This window comes from Lygodium microphyllum, chromosome 28 (assembly GCF_053477565.2).
Source record: "Lygodium microphyllum isolate KBCC chromosome 28, Lygodium_microphyllum_v1.1.10, whole genome shotgun sequence".
Taxonomy (NCBI): Eukaryota; Viridiplantae; Streptophyta; class Polypodiopsida; order Schizaeales; family Lygodiaceae; genus Lygodium; species Lygodium microphyllum.
In genome coordinates this window covers 73530597-73552068 of record NC_141162.1, presented here as the reverse complement: position 1 = coordinate 73552068, position 21472 = coordinate 73530597, and the positions used below count along the sequence as shown (strand labels likewise).

The 21472-nt window shown below is 40.8% G+C and overlaps 1 protein-coding gene across 9 annotated transcripts in view; it reads left to right on the top strand.

Moving 5' to 3' along the window:
- Nucleotides 1–1314: 1314 nt before the first annotated feature.
- Nucleotides 1315–21472, top strand: part of LOC148011598 (TATA box-binding protein associated factor RNA polymerase I subunit C) — a 70988-nt gene continuing 50830 nt past the window's right edge. Inside the window, exons 1-3 of one of the 9 annotated variants that reach the window (XM_087670972.1) lie at nt 1328–1659; nt 1863–1964; nt 2058–2149. In XM_087670972.1, the coding sequence (XP_087527098.1) occupies nt 1901–1964; nt 2058–2149 (156 nt within the window). In that variant the 5' untranslated portion in view covers nt 1328–1659; nt 1863–1900. Of the gene's footprint in view, nt 1965–2057; nt 2150–21472 lie in introns of all 9 variants that reach the window. The other 8 variants (XM_087670969.1, XM_087670971.1, XM_087670967.1 and 5 more) reach the window with 8 other exon arrangements.

Here is a 21472-nt window from a genome sequence, read left to right as displayed (position 1 = left end):
AAGTAGGCCATCATTACTTTGCCACAATATTTGCTTTGCCCCTTCTTCTTCTACTTCTTTTCTCACCATGTCTCTTACCAAACAATGGTGTGTTAACTCCCTCAATCTCTCTCTCTCTCTCTCTTTGATGATTAATCTTCGAACTCATGCCACGGGAGCAAAATCAATGCATTGCAAGCACACTAAATAGAAATCAAGGGGCATTGAGAACATACCTTACCCCCATTGTCTAGATTCTAGATTCTATGAAAGGCTATAGACGAATGTTAGTCAACATCAACATTGAGAACAAAGGCATGCCTTGTTGTCCAACACGCTACGAAAGGCTACAAGCATTAGTTTCCAACATATTAGAAGTGCTTAGAAGCAGTTTGGGCCGTGCATTGGGTGGGGGCATTGCCCAAATACGGAAGCAGAAGGGGCAATCATGGTGGTGTAAGCTTAAGGGTACAAGCAATGGTGGGGTGAGGGTCGAATGGGGGAAAGTGACAAAGGCTAGCCCCTTTGTTGTTTTGGTTCCAACAGCACTAGACCATTCATGCTTTCCCCAAATAGAAAGGGGTTTTCCTCAAGGTCACTGCCCCTATGGTGCTTTGAAAAAAACCCTAGTTTTCTATGAAAACTGAAACCCCCCATGTATCCTTGGACCCAGGTTTCCAGTTTTTAGAGATATCCCTTCTAAAACCCCCTGCAAAATTGAAACCCCCTATGTAAGTTGGGACCCAAGTTTCTAGTTTCTAGAGAGAACCTGTCTAAAACCCCCCGCAAAAAAAAAGCCTTGCATGAACAACTCCTAATTCTATCTACGAGGAATTAAGGACGCTTCCCACGGTCCCTTTTCCAAACAGCCTACACATATTCGCTTTCACCTTCCTATGCAGTGATACGAGCGAGAGATACTTTGTAACTATTTGCAAAAGTTTTGAAACGCACAAACCAGCTATGATTGCTTTTCATGAGTTTAAGGCCGGATACACACCGGGTTATGGACGGACGCATGGTAGAAAATGGGGCATCCGCTGCCCTACGTGTCAAAAGGCCATTGGGCCCGATTTTTTCGGATGGCGTACATTTCTCGGTGGGGGATCTCCCCCATCTCGAAATTCGAGCACGCCCAATGTACAAGACGACAACACCTTTCTCCAAAAAGTGGTATGCGGGGCTGACACGAATTGGATCCCTACCAATCCCCTCACACTTCTCTTCATTACCAATGACCCAACCTCCTTATGGGAAAATTTATGATCGTAGTTTAGTGTGTAAACAAAGTAATGGACAACTTGTACCTCCTGTCCGACCATAGCCCCGGTGTGTAACCGGCCTAAGAACGGGACGGTGGGAAGGCGCGATTAGTCTCGGACAGTGCGTCTGTCAGCATTATTAATGCTCAAGCGCTTTGCCTTATTAAAAGGGAGCACGGAGGAAGGAGGAAGAGGAGAATAGATTATAGGAGAGAAGGGGCTCTGCTCTGCATGTCTCAAGAGCAGCACAACCCCCGGGGGCGAAAGCAGAGAAGCGAGCCGGAAGGAAGCTCCAGGATCGTCCATAAATCCTGCCGATGATATGAAGGGACTGCTCCTGCCTACCAAGATTGGATTGCTTCCGCTCTTCATGACAAGGATAGGGAAGGTCGTTATTAGCTGCAACATTGAGTCTTAGGTACAATCGGGCAGCACAGTGGTAGTGTGGTCAGTAGCAGCGATTTCCAAAGCTATGATAAGTTTTTAAGCTTTTCGCTTGTTAAGTTTTTAAGTGATCGTGCTTTTATGTTGATGATTTCCAACTTTTTAGAAGGCAGCAGAAAAGCGATACTCTGTTGCAGTCAGTCTCTCTTATCGCTAATGACTTCAGCTACATAACAGAGCCACGCAGATCGAGACGAATAAAAACCCAACTTTTTATGGAGACTCCATGGTGCGTGGGATCGATATTTCCTGCTCCACAGCTGATCAATGGACCTTCGGGTAAATAAGTATACTCAAGGGAGCACTGTTGCCTTTTATTTATTTCTGCCGGCCCTTGTTTTCCTCTAATTCTTTGTGTGCGTGAACCTGCAGTCACTCCCCTCTTTGACCAGTTCGGCCATCCTAAATGTATTTTGGATACGGGCTGCCAGTTCAACTCTACATTCTTTGAACGCAGTGATCCTGTAAGCTCTGCATATTTGCTTCATGATTCGATCAAAATTTATATTTGTCTGCATATTTTGCACATTCATCATTGCAGCATGTATTTCACTTGCCAGATTCTCTGTTTCTTTACCGTGGGGGTGAGCGATTCAAATATCAGTTATTTTAGCGTTTGTTTAGTGCAGCTCACTCATCCGAGTATCACTTATCATAATGGCTCTGCCTTCGAGGCAACATGCAACACCAAGGGTACACACAACAAGTCCTAGATGCTAATTTAGGTACAGTCATTATGCTGCTATGTCGCTGTGCCTTGAGTATCACAGTGATGGCTCTAGGGGTGCCTAGATGCACGGTTGTTTTATCTGCTGCATTCAAATTCTTATGCAGCATTTGAAGTATGCGGAGTAATGCTATCAAGGCAGCATTGTGTTCACCCATTGTATTAACAGATCAGGTTATATTCAGCTTCCCTTTGTGATCTTGTGTGCACCGAGTGTGGTTTTGTGCACCCTGACGATTATGGAATACTCTACTAATTGTGACTTTTATTCTATAATTGGTTCAGCAAGCACTTAGGGACACCCGTTGAGGAGGCCCATTGTACCAACAGATTAAGGTATATTTCAGCCTCACTTTGTGATGATTTTCATTGCCAAAGTGTATGGTGAGTATAGTTTGGTGCACCTTGATCATTATTGAGTACTCGGCCCATTAGTAACTTCTATTGTAGAATTGGTTGAGCAAACACTTGGACACTCACCAAGGAGTTTCTAAACTGATCATCTCAACTCTATCTTACATCTTGTCTTTGGACATGAACATCATGTCTAACTCTGCTTAGGAGAATCACCACCATTTGTATTTCCTCATTTTACAAATGGGATATAGAAGTACACTAAGATTGTGAAGCCTCTGCATTAATGGAAGCTTCGTTGCCACAAATAATAATTCCAATGGTGTCCTTAGTCTATAAACCACCCATATTGCTCCACCATGAAACAAAGTCTAGCCAACAGAGCCCGTTTTAAGTTCGATGCCACCCTCACCCCAGCAAAAAAGCAAAGTTCTTATTCTTATATGTAGTAATGTGAGTAACCAGTTGTTGTGCACTATAATGTCATTTAAGTTGTCTATTCTGTTGACGTTTCCCCTCGGTGTGCATGGCCTTAAATTAGGCTTGGCCATTGGGGTTGAACCAAGTCCCACCCCATTGTGCTACACCACAAGTGGGTTATAGCCATGCTTGCTATTGCCTCTTGTCAACTTTGCCTCAGATCAAACTTGGCTTATCCATAGTGGTTGAATCAAGTCCAACCCCATTGTGCTACACCCGAAGTGGGTTATAGCCATCCTTGCTATTGCCTCTTGTCAAGTTTGCCTTAGATCAAACTTGGCTTACCCATAGTGGTTGTGGTTTGAACATTATTTCTACCATATCATTCATGTCCACTACTTGGTAGTCACATGGATTTATAGAAAGAATGTTTTTTTTTTGTTTTTTAATGTTGTATTGGAAAATTGATATTTCCAAGTATTTTGTGAGTATCAAGCAATGGGATGCACATGGGATCCAACTTTTTGAGGAAAATCCTATTTCAACATATTTTATAAGGCTCACAATTCTAATGCACCACTTAACAAAAGAAAGAGAACTCAAGAAAGGTAGAAGAGATCCTCAAATCTTTATCATCCATAGCTACATAGTTTATAAGCCTCACATTCTAATGCACAACCTAACAAAAGAAAAGAGAACCTTGTAGAGAAGCTACTTTGGTTGATTCATACTAGGCCAAAGCTTGCATACTCAATTAGTTTGATTAGTCTAATATTTTAATGCACCTAGAATGTCTAATTGGATTGCTTGTCTTCGTGTGTTAAGATATTTAAGGTATACCTATAATTATGGACTAACTTATGGTCATGGTTTAAGATTGCAAGGATACACTAATTCTAACTAGATAGAAGATTCTAACGCCCAACGTTCCCATGGTGGCTACCTATATACATTGGGCATGGCACCCATCTCTTCAACTAGAAGTAAGCAAGAGATGATGGCAACTTCCACAACCAAGGCTCTCTTCTATGATGCCATGGAGGCCATCTATCTAAAGAGCTTACTAGCCACGCTTCAGTTTCCTTGTGAAACGCCTACAATTGTCTATTGTGACAATCAAAGTGTCATTGCTCTTGCAAGCAATCCGATCATCACATCTTAAACAACACATGGTGGTTCACTTCCACTTTACCAAAGAGCAAATTGAGTTAGACACTATTTACCTGGAGTTAGTGCCTTCCAATGACAATTTTGTAAATATTTTACCAAGGCGATCATCAACAGGTTGATTCTACAATCCAAGGGTTTATTTCTCATGGCTCAACTTTGGGGATACGCAAGGTTGTTGAGCTAAAAATGCATTAGCTTAACTTAAATAGCCCCAAAACTCGCCTAATTAATAAAGCAACCTTATTATTTTTTTTAAAAACACGATCCTAGAGGGTTACTGTGTCCCACATGTAAAACCCTAATTTGGATATCCCAAACTTTCTATAAACAAACATACAACCCACCACTCTCCCTCAATCTCGTTTTTGCACGTTTTACGCGACATATCACTAATGCTCATACCCCGTTTATGAAGGATATCACAATCAAAACTTTCCTTTGCAATCTACTACCATTTGGCACCTAATTCTAGCCTCTATTACTCATATCCAACTATCACTTGTTGATTGATCACTGTCAAATTTACGTTTGCTGCTAGGTGTCCATCTCCAACTATTGGTATCATCATTCAAGCTACATTTATTGTCACCGTAGCCTTCTAGAGCTGCCATCATCATCCGAGTGGTCGCCTTGACCAGACTGTCTATGTTTGATCTTCTCTCTTCTCCACGAGGTAATTCTCACTGTCGCCTACACTCTGCATCTTGTCGCCCACATCAAACTATTTATGTTTGCCTCCTATAACAATCACCAAGTTTTCTCTCTCCTCTACAATTTTGTGTTTGCTATATATTCCCTCTCCTGTTGCCAATTTGTATTAAATCCAATCTTCTATGACTATGTTTGCTTGTGTTCAACACATAAAGAGTGCCTTGCTGCATTTCAAGACCTGTTCAAAGTACAACACTCTCTCCAGCTCATAACCTTTGCCTAGATCCTAGAGCTATAAGAATTCGAGGTTTAGTACTCACTACATAGTGTGTTTATTGCATGTGTACAATATATTCAATCACTCATTGTGTTCCCCTCATTGTATTCTGTGTTCATCAATTTGTGCTTTGTCTTACAATTGGTTTTGTGTTTTTCACGTTTCGAGCATTTCTCAAATATCTATCCAAAATAAGTTGCACGTTACCTTTGCCTTTGATCAAGACCGAATAACTATCACCTATGAGAATTTGCTCGTGCATCAAACACATATAGGCAATTTCATATGAAGGAGTCATGAGGCGAGAAATACCACTATCCATAATCCACTCACAAGACTATGGGGCCATCATCATTACATCAATGGCCATCAAAAAAACATCCTCTATCACTCCAAATGGAGAAAAGTGGCTTCTTGTGCTTCTTGTCCTTATTAAAACAATCTTTCTTCCAATGGCTTTCTCTTGTGTCGACCTCTCGTCTTTCTTCCTCTTCTTCTTCTTCTTCTTCTTCTTCCTCTTCTTCTTCTTCTATCAAAAATACTATCCAATCAAAGCCTTCGACCTAGAAGCATTCTAACCTTTAAGTTATTCCCCTTGGCTCAAGATCATTGAAACCAACTCCTCCCATTTAATAGTCTCTCTTTGTCCAAACACAATCAAGGCGAAATAAAATGTACTAAATCGAGGTAATAACTAGAAGAGTTATCACCATGTTCTCCAAGATAATCACCTTCCCTACATTCCGGGCCTATAACTATGATTGTCAAAGCTTATTGACATATTCCTGCATAGTAGACTTGTTAGGACTCAAAGTTCTCACCTAAATCTCCAAAGACACCCACTGCATTACAGTCGTTCGAATGTACATTTCATCTAACTCCAACCATTTCTCCCACGCTACGATCAAGTGCTCAATGCGAGCAATGATAGCTCGAGTGCAAGAGAAAAAGAGGAGAGAAAGGATACACTCATTCAATTTGTCCAAATGTGCCTATATTTTCATCAACTCAGCTTTCCCATCTGCATAAAGCTTAGAGATATCATAATATGTAGAACAACCTATAGCCTTAATCACAAACTCTGCCAAATCATAGGACTCCAATATGGCAAGTATCATCACGCACCAAATATGGTAATTCTTCCTGTTGAGCTTTTGATGTGAAGAAAGAACCGATAGCACAAGGACCTTACGGTCCATAATAGCCCAAAACTCCACGTCAAGTTCAATGGGCATTGTAAATAGAATGACCTACACAAAAACAAGGGCAACCCCTTTGACTTCGTGCCCGATGCAAGTATCTACTAGGGCTTCTCCACTCATCCTCAAAGAGTTTAATCTACTAGAGGCAACGAAAACTCAAAATCTGCTTCAAAAAGCTAAAAACGCACCTTTTCTCCTTCACCAACAACAAAAACCTGCCAAAAATCCTCCCGATCAAGTTTGTCCACAATCAATCAACCCTTTTAGACTACACTGATACCACATCAAAGTGCAACGAATGGAAAGCATATAGACAAGACTGAAAGACAATGAATACGAGAGAAGAGAAACGCAAGAATGCAAAAATCTATAGTCAATGAATAATGAAATAAATATGCAAATATACAAATACTAGTCAATTGATTTTTTCATGGGCAAGTGATGATTCACAGATATCAACTAAATCTAGGAGTTGGTTGCTTGTTTTTCCAATTATGATAAAAAGGCTTGATGGCAACATGATGGAGTGTGCGCAAGGTCGAGGCAAGCCAGAGTGTTTGTCGCTCAATTGAGGTGAAGATTGTTCAAGTTGTCCCAAACAGGACAATTACATGGCTTCATGAATTCAAAGTGCTAGACAAAGCTTAGGCTCTCGAAGATGATAATTATACAAACATCAATTTTACTATTGTAATGGCTCGTATTGAGTCTTTTTAGGTATTGCTATAGTCGAACATCGGTTAAGGATGTACACCGAAGTGTTAATAGCCTCAATCCAAAGGCGCTTAGTGAGCTCTGTTGCAAATAGCATAGAGCGTGCCATATTCACGATTGTTTGGTTCCTACGCTCTACAACTCCATTCTGTGTAGGGGAGTTAGTAGAGGTGAGTTGGCGTGCAATGCCTCGCTCTTGTAGAGATTTAGAGAACTCATGGTAGGTAAACTTGCCACCAGAATCACTTCTCATAGTATCCACACGAAGACTAGTTTGGTTATGAACCAACAATACCCAAGCATTGAAATAAGCGAAGGTATCGGCCTTATGCTTAAGGAAGTATATCCACATGTACTTAGAGAAATTATCCACTATCAAAAGGAAGTACATTGCACCATTCAAGGCGGTAGTGGATGTGGGATCACAAAGATCTACATGAATGAGCCTAAGGGGTTTCTTAGCATGCATGGCAAACTACTTAGGGAAGGTTGTACGATGTTGCTCACCTAGTTGACATGCTTGATAGACCTCGAGATAGTTTTAGGCGTGGAAGTTCCTCAACCATCCCCTAATGCAATAGCTCATAAAGAGAGTTGTAGCCAAGATGTCCTAAGTGAAAATGCCAAACATGCTTTGAGTCTGTGGGCTCTCATGTGGTGGCCAAGGTTTGGAAGTGATGGAAACTCTAAATCATTGGCAATCGGCTCGGTCAAAAAATGGGTCATGTGGTAAAGGCCATTAGGCTGTGCCTTGTCGTGAGCAATCACTAAACCAGTTTGAGAGTTTAAGACCTCGACTATGATTGCTATGAAGAAAATTGCTCATCTCAATTGGGAAATTTGTTGAATGGACAACAAGTTTACCCCAAGTTGGGGGACATGATAGATATCATCCAGTGAAGCGAGATTCAGACCTTGGTGTTATTTCCTATGTAGACTCTACAGGCTGTAGGGGCTCGGAAAATGAAAATACCCTCTATAGGAGTTATGTGATGGCTAGCTCCACTATCCATAAGCCAAACAGGTATTGATGTGCTCGACTATGATGAGTGGGCCTCTGTAGTCACCTCGTCAAGAGGTAGCTCTCAGATGTGGAAGAGACTCACGTCCAATGGTTGTAAGGAGACGATGTGGGCCTTAGTAGATCAATTAGACAAATCCTTTGGAGTTGAGTGGTTTGCCGATTGTGATGGATGGCTGGTGGTAGTGTAGGTTTGACCTAGCCATTGCACCTGTTAGGGGTTGCCACCACCCTACTTTCCTTGTTGGGGGTTAGCTGATTGGGGTGTGGGGGTTTGATTCTTGGATCTTGGCTATGTATTTCTTGCCTTAGATCGACACTTGTTGTCATAATGACTAGTCTTTTGACAATATTGACAATACCTATTCTTCATAGGTACATTCAGACATCCATGTTTAATTGTAGATTGGGTGGTTCCTTGGGACTCACTAGCCTTGTTTTGATTTTGATTTTGATTTGAGGTTTGTTTGTTCTTTCCTTGCGGCTCCTTCTGAGAAGATGCAACGAGAGTCCTCTCTATTGAGGACATGTTATGAAATTGATTGAGCAATCGTGCGTAGCATAACATTTGACACTTAACTCATAAAATGTGGGTATCTAAGGTTGTGAAATCACTTGTTGCACAAAATGAAAATATTTTCTCTGGAAAGGAACAGGGTAACTTGATCGTCGGAGGACTTAGTAGCCCTAGTGGTTGAGAACTCAGCGAGGAGACCTCGATACTTAGCCTTGACTTTCAAGTCATCCCAGTTTTAGAGTTCATGATCCAAATTGATGCGACGGGTCCTATCTCAAGCTACATAGCCATTAGTCAACCGTGTCCAACGCTCGGATGCTAAGTTGAAATGTTGAAGCTGAGAGTAAAACTCAGGCAATAAGCCTTGCATGAGCTTGATAATAGCAATGGCATTACAAGCCTTCCATGAGCGGATAACCTTGTAGGGAACAAGTGTGGGATTGGGTTGTTAGGGTTCCAACCCTTGCACTAAATCATGTAGGTTTTGAGAGTCTAAGACATGCCTTATCAAATTTGACCAAGTGGTGTAGTTTGACTTGTTGAAATGAGTCTTGTCATTAAAAGCATGCTTGGTGGATGAGGAGCTAGAACCATGAGATGTCTGTGAAGATGGATAGATGAGGTAGTGTGGAGGATAATGTGAAGAAAATACCCTAACACAGAAACTCAAATAACACTGTACGACAAAGCACATATTGATAGAAGAACATAGTTAGGGTTAGGGTAACTTAGAGACAATAAACACAGAGAATGAATGAAGTGATGTCTATTGAATATACAATGCTCATGTAGCAAACACACTATGCAGTGAATGAATACTGTATCTCAAACTCTTGTATCTCAAGGATCAAGGAAGGGGTAATGAGCTGAAGAGTGTCGTACTTCGAACGGATCCTAAATTGCAACAAGGTAGCCTCTAGATGTTGAACACCAGCAAATGCAGCCAAGGAAGCTTGGGTTTGATGTACACGACAATGCTAGAGAGAAACAGACTAAAAAGTAGGTGAGGAGAGAGACTAAAAATGCAAGTGAGGAGAGAGAAAACAATGAACGTAGGTTGTAAGAGAAAAAACAGTAGCCATAGGCCGAGAAGATGATGGCGACAATTGGAGGAGAGAGAATATCTGTAGGGCGGTATATATCTCTCTCTCTCTCTCTCCGGCCATAGCTCTCCCATTCTTAGGCATCTCCACCATGTAGAGATACATCTCCCTAGAAGAGAGAAAAAGATGATTGAGAATGACTCTCCATTTTCACGGATATGTTAAGACTCTCAACATGGTCAAGAAGAGCTACCATTGGGAAAGACTAAAGGGAAATGTACTCAAATATGTCATGGAATGTTTATCTTGCCAATGCATTAAGGCATAGCATATCAAGATTCCTGGGAAGCTGCAACCTCTTGACATTCCTCAAATGAAGTGGGAATTTATCAACATGGACTTTGTTGCTGGGTTACCTTCAATTCAAGGGGGATACAACTCAATCATTGTTATAGTAGATATGCTCACCAAGGTTGCACATCTCATTCCAGTTAAGAAAAACTATAAAGCTTCAGATATTTCTAGATTATTCATCAAGGAGATATTTAGACTCCATGGGTTGCCCAGAAGGATCATTAGTGACTGCAACTCCCTCTTCACATCTCACTTCTGGAGAGGGATATTTGAGGCCATTGCGCCTCATCTTTGTTTCAGTACAACCTATCAGCCTCAAACTAATGGCCAAACCTAGAGAGAGTCAACCAAGTCATTAAAGATATTCTTAGAGCATATTGCTGTCGCGAACCCAAGAAATGGATCCAATATCTACCATTGGTAGAGTTTGCCTATAATGTTTCTTACCAACAAAGCATCCAAATGACACCTTTTCAAGCATTGTATGGGCATGACTGCCATATTCCATTGAATTTTTCAGATCCTACTTTAAGGGTAGAGGCTTCCAAGAAAATGCTAGAAGAAATGGGAGATAAACTCACCACGGCTATCACTTCTCATGCAACCAATATGATGACCTGTCTGGTTATGAACCAATAGCACCCAAGGGGAGAAATATGTGAAGGCATCGGACTTATGCTTGAGAAAGTACATTGATATATATCTCGAATGATCATCCACTATAAAAAAGAAGCACATTGCACCGTTCAAGGCAGCAGTGGATGTGGGCCCACAAAGATCAACGTGAATCAATCTAAAGCGCTTCAGCTCTGTGTGTAGACTGTTGAGGGGACGGGGTACAATGTTGCTTCTCGAGATAACATGCTTTATAGATATCTCGAGCTAACTTCAGGCAAGAAAGGCCCTCAAGTGCTCACGGCGAGACAACTCATAAAGAGAGTCACAACCAAGATGCCCTAATCGGAAATGCCAAAGACGCTCATTGTTCATAGGCTTTTGAGATGTGGCTAATGCTTGGAAGCTATGGAACACGAAGGCTTTGACTATCGACTCGGTAAGAAAATGGATTGTGTGGTATAGGTCATTAGGTTGTGCCTCATCGTGAGCAATCATTAAACTAGTGTGAGAGTCAAGGATCTCAATTGTGGTCTTTGTAAAGAAAGCTGCTCACCCCAATTGACAAAGCTATTGAACAGATAACAAGTTCATCCCAAGTTGAGGGACATGGTATACATTGTTTAGCAAAGCCAGATTTGGATCCTTGTCAATGGGAAAACTGATGCAACCTTGAGCTTGGATCTTGAGTAAGAAGTTGTTTCCTACATGGACCTGCTCGGTTGAAGGGGCTCGAATATAGAAGATGCTCTCTATAGGAGTCATGTGATATGTAGCTTCATTGTCCATTATCTAAACAGGTGCTAATATGCTCGATTGTGATGAGCGGGCCTACGAGGGAACCTCGTCGGGAGGTAACTAACAGATGTGGATGAGACTCGTATGGGATGTCTCTATGGAGATGATGTGGGCCTCTGTAGACCAGCTAGACAAGCTCTCTAGAGTTGAGAACATTGTCGATTGAGATGGCTGACCAGTGGCAGTGCAAGTCTGACCTTTCCACTGTCCCTTGCCATCACCCCCCCTTCCTTGAGGGGGCTTGCTTGGTCGAAGAGCAAGGCTCTGTGACTTGGGTTTTGGTGTTGGGGCTTCCATACCAATAGGAGAAGGGGATCATCATTAATAGAATCTGAAATGATAGACATACCTTGTACCGGAGAGAATAAGTTATGAAGGCAATGGAGTGTACTCTATGCTAGTTTTCTCTTGCGGATGTCTAGTCCTAAGTGGACGTTTTGTCCTTTTTGCATGGTTAGTAGATCGGTGGACTGAAACTAAAGAGTGAAATTCAGACTTGCCTTCCCATGGGGTCTATGCATCAAAATGAGATCGTACTCAGTTGCAATAATTTTGTAAGGTCATGGAACTCCATGGTAGGCTAATGTCTTGTCTAGCCATGTCAAGAGCATGTGAAGCAAGTTGTGAGGCCCACTCTGACTCGTTCCTTGATGGATTTAGCTCGGATGTGAGAAGTGGTACAGAAGTAGTGTTCAAAGTCATCTACCCTTTTGTTGTTTCTATTTCTTGTGTAAAGCTTTCAGATCAAGGCCAGGTTTCTCTCGGAGAACTCGGCTTTGATACCATGTGAAGAAAATACCTTAACATAGAAATAAAAATAACACTGTATGACAAAGCATAGACTGATAGAAGAACATAGCTACGGTTAGGGTAACTTAGAGATAATGAACATATAGAATGAATAAAGTGATACGACTATTGAATATACAATGCTCATGCAACAAACACACTATGCAATGAATGAATATAGTTTCTTGAACTCTTGTATCTCAAGGATTAAGGTAGGGGTAATGAGTTGGAGAGTGTGTCATACTCAGAACGGATCCCAAAGCGCAACAAGGCAGCGGCTAGATGTCGAACGCTAGCAAATGCAGCCAAGAAAGGACGGATTTGATGTAGATGGTAAGGCAACGTTTGGATGTCAACCAAATGCAGCCAAAAGACTAAAAACGTAGGTGAGGAGAGAATGACTGTAAACGCCCCGAACAACGTAGTATGCTTAACAATTATGATATTCGCTTGTTTTCGAGATTTAATATAAAAGAGAATGAACACTTAAAGCTGAAAATGAAAATTGCTCACAAAATTACAGCCATGAAAATGTAAAAGTAATGGAGACAAAATTAAGGGTTGAAGATGGGCAACCAACCCCCCCCCCCCGAAGGAATGTATTTCTGCTCAACCCAAGTCCCTTAGGGAAGAGCTCAGTTACAATCAACCTGAGAGTGAGTAGAAGTAATTCTCACTCTCACAAGATCATGCAAAGATGTACAAACACACATGCATTATCTGTTATGCAATGATAAGAACTGATTTCTTTACAATATGAGAGAAGAAAAAGGAAAATTCAGCCTTTCTCCATCGTTGATCAGCAGTACATGGATAGGGCTTACTTCTTGTAGCTAAAATGGAAGAAAGAGCTCGAGAAGGAGGTGCTGTAATGAATTTACAGGCTTGCTGTCTTGTAAAAAAAACAGTGATAGAAGAGGGAATATGGAGGAATTTGATAATGGAGAAGTGGGGGATGATGATGGGGATGGATGGGGCCAGTTTCTGGCTATCTGTAGGTGATGTTCATGAGTTTACAGCAAAGAAAAATGATGATGAATGAAGAAAAACGAGCTCTTATTTATAGGAGAGGGGAGAGCTAGTACTAAAGGGGAAAGTGGAGTAGCACAAGACAAGTGTCCAGCCACATGTCATGAGATGTGACAAGTGGTGGGACACTTGGAAACTTGTGTGACAAGTGTCTTGACACTTGTCTCTTCTCTATGGCCTTCTTTTTTGGGTTGAATACTGTCAAGAATAGAAACAACCAAATTTAGTAAGCACAGTCAGAGTACAGAACTTACTATTTTTAGAATGAGATCCCTATTTTTTAGGACTAGCATTTTTAGGCTAATTCGAGGCTCCTAAAATTTAGGGACCTCCTAAAATTTAGGGATCTCCTAAAATTTAGGGACCCCCCCAATATGGGTATCATATGAAAGCTTTTTCCGTGTACATTGCAAAAATGGTATCCGAATCTTCATGTGACTTTCCTATGCAAAGAAATGTGCATTTCAAGCTTTCAGCCCACATATGCACATTATACAAGCATTTCATGATCATGCCATCTTGTTGATTGTAACTGTCTGTTCTGGTGGATCTAGCCCACACTTCAAGGCATCAATCCTTTCTGTGTGCGAGTCTAACCCTGATATGCGTGAGTTCTAGTCACAGGCGCCCAATCGGGTCATATAGGTGGAAGTGTAAACTATCTTTTCTCTAACCCACCGCGTGGGTCTACCATAACCTGTGACCACTCATCAGTGGCCAGCTCCAATGCACTTTTCTTTATATCTAATTAGTGCAAAGGAAATAAATTTAATAAATCATTATATAGACAAATTAATGAAAAAGGATACAAATTCTGTTTCTATAGAGTTGTGACAATGACTAAAAGCGCAGGTGAGGAGAGAGAAAATAACGAACGTAGGTTGCAAGAGAAAAAACAATAGCGACAGGTTGAGGAGATGATGGCGATAACTGAGGAGAGAGAAAATCTGTAGGGTGGCAATTAGGGCCTTTAAAGGCAGCAGTATGCTGATGTGGCAAGCGCTATACGATAGCTAGATGACACACAACAATCATTGCTTGGCTGGAAAACTAGCAAACTAATGTTGGAGTGTTGGAGACAGGCGCCAAATGAGTGAAGATTGCAATGGACAGCTTGGACTGCAATGCCATCCTCAAATAGGGTGTGGGCAGCAAGCTGAAAACACGTGAAGCCTACAAAAACGAGATTAGGGTTGAATGGAGGGCAGCATAGCTATTTATAGAAAGTTTGGGCCCTCCTAAGTGGGTTTGTGCTTATGGGATACAAACACTCTCTAGGAACACATTTCTTTTAAATAAACAAGGTTTCTTCCTTAATTAAGCATGTTTTGGGGTTGTTAAAGTGAAGTTAATGCATTTTTAGCTCAACAGACAAGATGGTGGTGGTAGTGGTGGCGGTGGCAGTGGATAAGGAGAGGGTAATTGTGGATGGGTAGAAATAGGTTGTTGATGTTCAATGAGTATTGATTGATGCGGAGGTATCAAAACAACATTGGTCCATATTATACGAAAGGTGGAGACGCAGGCACTGGGATACGATAGCCTTGTCCAAATATCGGCTAGGCATAACATAATGATCGGATGGTCGATCAGGTAATGCTAGAGGCAAACTACGGTACCAAACGAGCCACATGCTAGTATGCTTGGAACGTACCTCTAGAGGGATAATCCGAAAGTATCTGTGTGGGAGGTCAAGTCTTCGTGACTAGTACACCAGTTAGAAACGGGTATCTAGAGGTCCTAAAGCCTGTGTCTAAGTTTGAAGAACCTCTCGGTGTGTGGTGTGGTGGCAAATGTGGTGCACTTAATGGAAGTGGAAAGAAAGGTATAGTGGAAGATGAGGGAGGGATAGGTGGGAGCTCAAATGGATTAGCGATAGATGTTGTGGGAAACGTGAAACCAACCTTCCTTCTTGGAGAGGGTGGTAATTCCTTGATTAAGCACTTAATTACAATAATCAACAAATAAGCATAAATTGAAATGTACAATTTACCTTAATAATCTTGGATATTGGATACTTGTTGGTCCCTAAATTGGTGCCCCTTTTGGTATTTATTTAACTTTGATTGTTAATGGAATGAGTACAAGTTGAGATTTTAGAATCTCCTTTGCTATTCCAAAAGCCCCTTGTTGTGATAACAATTAGCAAGCGATTCGGGCCATTTACTCCTTGACTTTTTGCCCAAGACTTGCACAATTGGAACCACAGACTCGCCAAATGTTGCCCTAATTTACAATGAATGGATTGGCATTTAAATCCCTTGACAATTACACAAATTTCAGGTGTCGAGCTCGGTTTACAATGCCTTCTCCTATTGGTACGGGTCTTGAGGGGGCTGTTAAATCTTAATTTTTACAGAAATTTAGGATTTACAACAGAAATTCTCGTGCTGTCCATAAAATATGGCTGAGATTTGCTCCAAATGGCTGAGAAATGCTGAGATCTTTTGAGAAATTATTGGAGAAGGCGAGGGAAGGTTAAGATGAGAGAGAAATTTGATTTTCTTGGTGAGGAAACCCTAAAGTCTGCTTGCTGCCTGCTCCAGCCTACATTTAATGCAGTCATCTACTGCCAGACACCTCCAAAATGTTCACTTGATCAACAATGCTGTTGCCAACCCTTGGAAGGTGTCTTTTTGTTGTGACTTGCCTGTTAAGCCCCGGATGGTTGTCTTCTGCAGGAAATTGCCGTTCTCTGAAAAAAAAAATGGACAAACAGCTCCCTCTCTCTCTCTCTCTCTCCCCCCCCGAAGTTGTAAACTAACTCAATGGTCGAGACCCAATACCCAAAAACGTTTTCTCAGTCTGCATGGGCATTTTTGCCAGGTGACAGTCTTTCAAATCCATTTTTTAGCATTATCTAGCTATTTACTTAAATTTTAAAATTAAATAATCTTGAAAATTAATTGCAACCCTTTCGACCTTGCCCAAAATTAAATGTGCTCATCCATAATTAAATTGGCTAGGCCATTTGCAATCCAAAGTGGTTTTCAATCTTTGTAGATCCTTAGACTGACATTGATTAATTAATTAATGCTAGTCCCTAGTCTCACCACTGATGTTTATTGGCTAAATAACTGTCTTAGAATCAAAATTGATACCAATTGATCCCTAAAGCCTAGTTGGCATAACTTATCACAATTTTTTTCTTTGACTCCCATTTCATCCTTGGGATCCTTGGCCTATTACCATGAAATAACTACCATGCGTATCACATGTGCTAAACAACCTTGCTTACTTGATTAATAACTTAATCAAATGTTATTGGCAAGATTAAAGCATCTTCAAATTCCATGTTGTCGTGTAAAAACATGGTTGGTTTCCTTTGTCCATTAAATGCATTAGATGAAGATTCACTTACTCTAAATTGACCACGAGACATAAAATCATTTGAAGAAAAAGGAAGGACAAAATACTAATAAGTTCTTCTTTTAGCTTTTTAACGAGTTTTGAGTTCATAAAGAAATAATTGTCTTTCTCATTACTCACAAACCAAGGGTTATTTTGAAGAGTCTCTTCTTGAGGAGTATCCCCTAAGTTCGTACTTGGTATCGGAGAAAAGAAGTATTGTGGAAGTGGTGTGTAATTCAAGCTAGGTTCCACTTATAGATGGCCAGTCCGTAGTGGAGATTCTGAAGGTCCTGCAAGATCATTAGTTTTATGCACGAATCTAAAGGAGATAACTTAGGCTTACGTTTAATCTCTTGCTGAGCTCTACGTATTAGGATAAGATCATGCTTAATGGCAGAAATCTAATATGGTCTATGGACTCCATGGTTGTCCGATGGTTCTCCATCCATGTTAGATTGGATAGTAGCAAGCTGGGAGGCCCACTGTTGATTGTTTTTGTCCATGTTTGGCTGTGGAGACTGGAGTGGTAGTGTGAATGCGTTAGATGTCATTTGATCGTGTTGTTGTACTTGCTTTTGTGGATGAGCTTTCTGATGAAAGGCCAAGGTTGCTTATAGAGTACCTAGCTCTGATACCATGTAAAGAAATGGTCTAACATAGAAAACATAAAACCAATTGTACGACAAAGTATAAATTGATAAACACATATCATAGTTAAGATTAGGATTACTCAGAGATAGTTAACACAATGAATGATGAAGTGAATGATCATTGAATATATAGTGCTCATGCAACAAACACACTATGCAATGAATACTGAACGTCGAACTTTCGTATCTCTAGGATCAAGGCAGAGGTTATGAGATGGAGAGTGTCATACTTCAAAAGGATCTCAAAACGCAGCAAGGCAATCTCTATGTGTCGAACACTAGCAAACGCAACCACTAAAGATTGGATTTGATGCAGACAGACAATAGGAGAGAGAATATACAACAAAATTTTTTGTAGAGGAGAGAGAAAACCAGACGACAGTTGTAGGAGGCAAACATAGAGTTTGATGTGGGTGGCAAGTTGTAGAGTATAGGTGACAGTGAGGATGACCCCATGGAGAAGAGAGAATATTAAATGTAGATAGTCTGGTCAAGGCAATAGTACCTGGATGATGGCGACAACTTTAGAAGACCGTGGTGACAGCAAACACAGTTTGAATGATGATGCTAGTAGTTGGAGACGGACTCTTGGCAGCAAGTGCAAATTTGGTAGTGATCAATTAGCAGGCGATGGATGCGGGTGATGGAGATTGAAATCAAGGGCCAAATGGTAGCAGACATCAAAGGGAAGCTTTGACCGTTATATCCTCCACAAATGGGGCGTGGGCAACAAAAGTACTGCTCTTGAAATCCACAAAACGAGATTGAGGGAGAATGATGGGCTACATGCCTATGTATAGAAAGTTTGGGACACCCAAATTAGGGTTTTTGGATGTGGTATACAATAACTCTCTAAGGTGGTGTTTTCTTTTAAAATAATAAGGTTTCTTCATTAATTAAGCGTGTTCTAGGGTTGTTTAAGTCAGGCTCATGCATTTTTAGCTCAACAAGGCAAGGCGATGCCCACACACTAGAGATGCTCTATGTGTCGGGTTTAGTGTATCATCTCCTTTTAGTGAGCAAGATTTGTGCTTTTGGTTTGACTATTGATAGTTGAGTTTGATAAGGACTCCTTTTGAGTTCTCATGGAGTGTCTCGACAGGTTTTTCTCGCAAGACAAAAGGAGAATTTAAGTTTACAAGATGTGGCCTTCTGTTTTTTTCTTCTCTTTTTCTTTCTTTACAAGCTTAGATTGAGGTTTAGCATACTCGGTTTGGCCATCTCAACTATGAGTACCTTTCGAAGGCAGCTCGTGGTTAGCTAGTTTGAGGATTGCTTGAGATTGGGGTGAGTTACTTGCCATGTGTGTCTTGCATTTGTGGCAAGCAATATAGAGATGCTATTCTCAGCAAGCCTATGTATAGAAAGTTTGGGACACCCAAATTAGGGTTTTTGGATGTGGTATACAATAACTCTCTAAGATGGTGTTTTCTTTTAAAATAATAAGGTTTCTTCATTAATTAAGCGTGTTCTAGGGTTGTTTAAGTCTTCTTTTAAAATAATAAGGTTTCTTCATTAATTAAGCGTGTTCTAGGGTTGTTTAAGTCAGGCTCATGCAATTTTTAGCTCAACAAGGCAAGGCGATGCCCACACACTAGAGATGCTCTATGTGTCGGGTTTAGTGTATCATCTCCTTTTAGTGAGCAAGATTTGTGCTTTTGGTTTGACTATTGATAGTTGAGTTTGATAAGGACTCCTTTTGAGTTCTCATGGAGTGTCTCGACAGGTTTTTCGCGCAAGACAAAAGGAGAATTTAAGTTTACAAGATGTGGCCTTCTGTTTTTTTCTTCTCTTTTTCTTTCTTTACAAACTTAGATTGAGGTTTAGCATACTCGGTTTGGCCATCTCAATTATGAGTACCTTTCGAAGGCAGCTCGTGGTTAGCTAGTTTGAGGATTGCTTGAGATTGGGGTGAGTTACTTGCCATGTGTGTCTTGCATTTGTGGCAAGCAATATAGAGATGCTATTCTCAACAAGCCTTGGGGAGCTGAATTTGTCACTCAAGGAGCATGGTGAAGGCCGATTTCTTGAGCAAGCCAAGGGGCAACTCAGTTTGAAGGGTTGCTGGTCATTTGTGATAGCAAGAGGCAATTGGAGAGTGAAGTAGATTCAAGGAAGCTCAATGTATTGTATCCAAATTGCACTACAAGATAAAGAAATATTGCAAGGGGGCCCAGTTTTGGAGCCAATAGGTTGTCCATTGTCCAAGATTAAGTGATAAATTTTCATTTTCAGTTTGCTGATATTTATTTTTGCTGTATTTAGTGCTTGATCAAGTTATTTATTACCCTATCCATGAAGGAAGGCTAGTTTCACCCTAGGTTACAACCACATCCCAAGAACTGTCATCCCATAGCACTAGTTTACTCCATCTTGGTGTATGGATGTGTTGGCCAATGATTGAAGAGTCCAAGTGTGGTGATCACGCATTAATTTAATTGGGCTGAAAAATGCAACTAGAAGGTTGCCACTTGGCAAAACTTGCTCATGCAAGCGAGGGAAAGCCTATGAGGCTATTGGAGCCTCATTTTAGCATTGTGGGAGTTGGGAGAGGAAGAGAGAGTTGTTGCTGCAATTTTCTAGCTATTGCCGATCATCCTAACCCTTGGAGCTGTCAAAAAGCTGCCCCTACCTGATCACAAGGCCATTGGAGGTAGATGATAGCCCTTGTAGGCTGTCTATGAGTAGGTGACAACAATTTTTGAGGTTCATAGGGGTAGACAATTGCATGTGGGGCTCTTGTTGATGTGCCATTCATAGTAGGGTTGCATAAATGTCAGCCAATTTTGGCTATAAAACTTTGAAATTTCTCTCTCCAACCTCCTCTCTATTCTCACTCAATTGTTAGCTTCCCTCAAGAGATCTCATACAAATTTAGTCCTAGGAGAATGCAATTTGAGAATTTTTGTTGCTAAGCCCTAATTTACTTTGAGAAGAGTGCTCAGAATTTGGAGCCTAGTACTTAAAATTCAGCTGTTAGAATTTGGGGATTTCGGAGAATTTCAAGAGGCTAGTCAGCCAATGTTAAGTTTGTGCGGAATTTGTCTTCCAATGAGCAAATTGAAGGTCAATCACCAAATAAAATAAGAGGCAAATTGATTTGAAGGCTTGATGGTTGCTATGGACAGCAAGATTTATTGAAGATTGAAGGAGATTAGGTTGGATCTCATGGTACTTTAACCTTTGGTAATTCAAGTTAAAGAAACACTGCAAGAGGCTCAAGTTTTGGGGCCAACCGAGTATTCAATGTCCAGGATAGATTGGTAAACTTTGAATTTCATTTTATGTAAATTTTATTGCTTCTTGTATGTAGTGTTAATCGGGTTATTTACCACTCTATCCAAGAAGGATGGTTCCATGTGGTGTTGAGAACCATGAAGAAGGATGAAGATGAAATGATCGAGGTTGACGATGAAGGTAGACATGACACCCCTTAGCCTAAATAGCCAAAGGAGAATCAACCATCTTGTACATGGAACATGCCAATACTTGATTTTGGGGGAGGGCTCCAATGTTGACCAAGTGACATAGGCAAGTCCGAATCTCAACCTTGGGAGATGACTCCAATGCAAATGGATTTAGAGGATTGTGGACGACGACTTGACATCCCCCTATGAGAAGAGCAAGGGAAGAGTTAGTGACCAAGGCAGTCGAGATGTGTTCGTATTGATCTTGCGAGATAGCTTCAATGTTGACAAAGTATTGTAGGTGCAATTATTAAAGTACCAGTCTATCTAACATGAAAAAGAAATAAACTAGTGGAGTAATGATGTTAAATGATTAAAAACAACTAAATTGAAAGGAATGAAAGACGAGGAAAGAAAAGATGCTTAAGATCCGATCTTAAGAGAGAAGATACTATCTTCATCTCCATGCTAATGGAGGCTATACTCACGAAGGTGGGAACCACAAAAACAAACCTTCAGCTTAGTTAGGATCTGTAAAATCTTGCAATGTTAGTCTTGAAAAAAAATACAAAACCTAGCATGAAAGGATGATAAAAGAACATGTATACGAGTTGTTTCAAAATTCAAATTGAGATACTTTGGATGCTGTGCTAAAGCGAGAGATAAACTTTAAGGAGTGTATATGCAATGGAAGTAAG